The sequence below is a fragment of the Crocuta crocuta genome, unplaced genomic scaffold (assembly GCF_008692635.1).
Source record: "Crocuta crocuta isolate KB4526 unplaced genomic scaffold, BGI_CrCroc_1.0 scaffold142, whole genome shotgun sequence".
NCBI classification, from domain to species: domain Eukaryota; kingdom Metazoa; phylum Chordata; class Mammalia; order Carnivora; family Hyaenidae; genus Crocuta; species Crocuta crocuta.
This window is the reverse complement of record NW_027528892.1, coordinates 1,515,138-1,516,327: the sequence shown is the minus strand read 5'-3', so window position 1 is coordinate 1,516,327 and position 1,190 is coordinate 1,515,138. Positions and strand designations below refer to the sequence as shown.

The 1,190-nt window shown below is 67.8% G+C and overlaps 1 protein-coding gene across 1 annotated transcript in view; it reads right to left on the bottom strand.

Moving 5' to 3' along the window:
- Positions 1-26: 26 nt before the first annotated feature.
- ZNF865 (zinc finger protein 865) overlaps positions 27-1,190 on the bottom strand; it is a 3,258-nt gene continuing 2,094 nt past the window's right edge. The window contains exon 5 of the mRNA XM_077756941.1: positions 27-1,190. This exon is cut by the window's right edge and continues 267 nt beyond it. Coding sequence (XP_077613067.1) covers positions 379-1,190 — 812 coding nt within the window. The 3' untranslated portion in view covers positions 27-378.

Below are 1,190 nucleotides of genomic sequence, written 5' to 3'. Positions count from 1 at the left end.
CCCAACCCCCCCCAAGCCCATTTCCATGGAGATCCCAAAGGAATGGGGGGGGGGGGTGCAGTGCAGACCCACATCCTCCACCAAAGCTCGTTCGGGGACAGAATGCTGCTGGGGGAGGGGGCGCTGATGAAAGTTACAAAACGGAGTTGGACGGAGGGTCAAGTTCAGTGTCTGACGGGATGAGGGGAGGGCCAGAAACGTCCGGGACGGGAGTTTGTGCGGCCTGAGCCTTCAGGGAGGCTAGTCTGTCCGAAGTTCTGAAGGGTAGCGGGGCCAACAGCGAGGAGGGGTTGAGTCTGATCAGCAACGGGAGAGCAGGGAGGGGCGGTGCACGAGGGGACATCCGATTGGAGTGGCGGATGGGAACCTCCCTCCTGGTCAGGCATCCTTTCCCGCCAAGGTGCCTGCCCCCGCCCCAGGACCCCCGAGGCCCTCGGCTTTGTGCACCAGGCGGTGTTTCTTGAGGCCATAGGTGTTGGCGAAGCCCTCGCCACAGGAGGAGCAGCGGAAAGGCCGTCCGCCCTGGTGCGCTGCCAGGTGCTTACGGAAGTAGCCGGGGTCCTTGAAAGCCTTGAGGCAGGCAGGGCAGCGGAGCTCGGGCCGCGGCGGCTCGTGGGCGCGCTGGTGGCGCAGCACCGAGCTCAGGTAGAAGAAGCCCTTGCCGCAGTGCTCGCAGCGGTAGGCGCGCTCGCCCAGGTGCAGCCGCTGATGCTCCAGCAGGTTGGAGCGGTAGCGGAAGGTCTTGCCGCAGGCGCCGCAGCGCTGGGGCCGGGCCACGGCGTGCAGCCGCCGGTGCTCCGCCAGGCTGGACGACTGCGCAAAGCGCTTGGCGCACACGCCGCACTTGAAGGCGCGCTCGCCCGTGTGCACCACGCGGTGCTGCCGCAGGTACCAGGAGCGCAGGAAGCCTCGGCCGCACACGCCGCATCGGTAGGGCCGCTGCTCCGTGTGGCAGCGCTGGTGGCGCATCAGCAGGGCCGCCTCCCAGAAGCGCTTGCCGCACACCGGGCAGCGGAAGCCCCGCTTCTGCCGGTGACTGCGGCGGTGCAGGAGCAGGTCGTAGGCACCGGCAAAGCTCTGGCCGCAGAGGCCACAGCCGAGGGTCCGCCGCACCAGGTGCACGTACTTGTGAGTCACCAGGCCCAGGAAGTGCTTGAAGCTCTGGCCACACGTGGCGCAGCTGAAGCTCC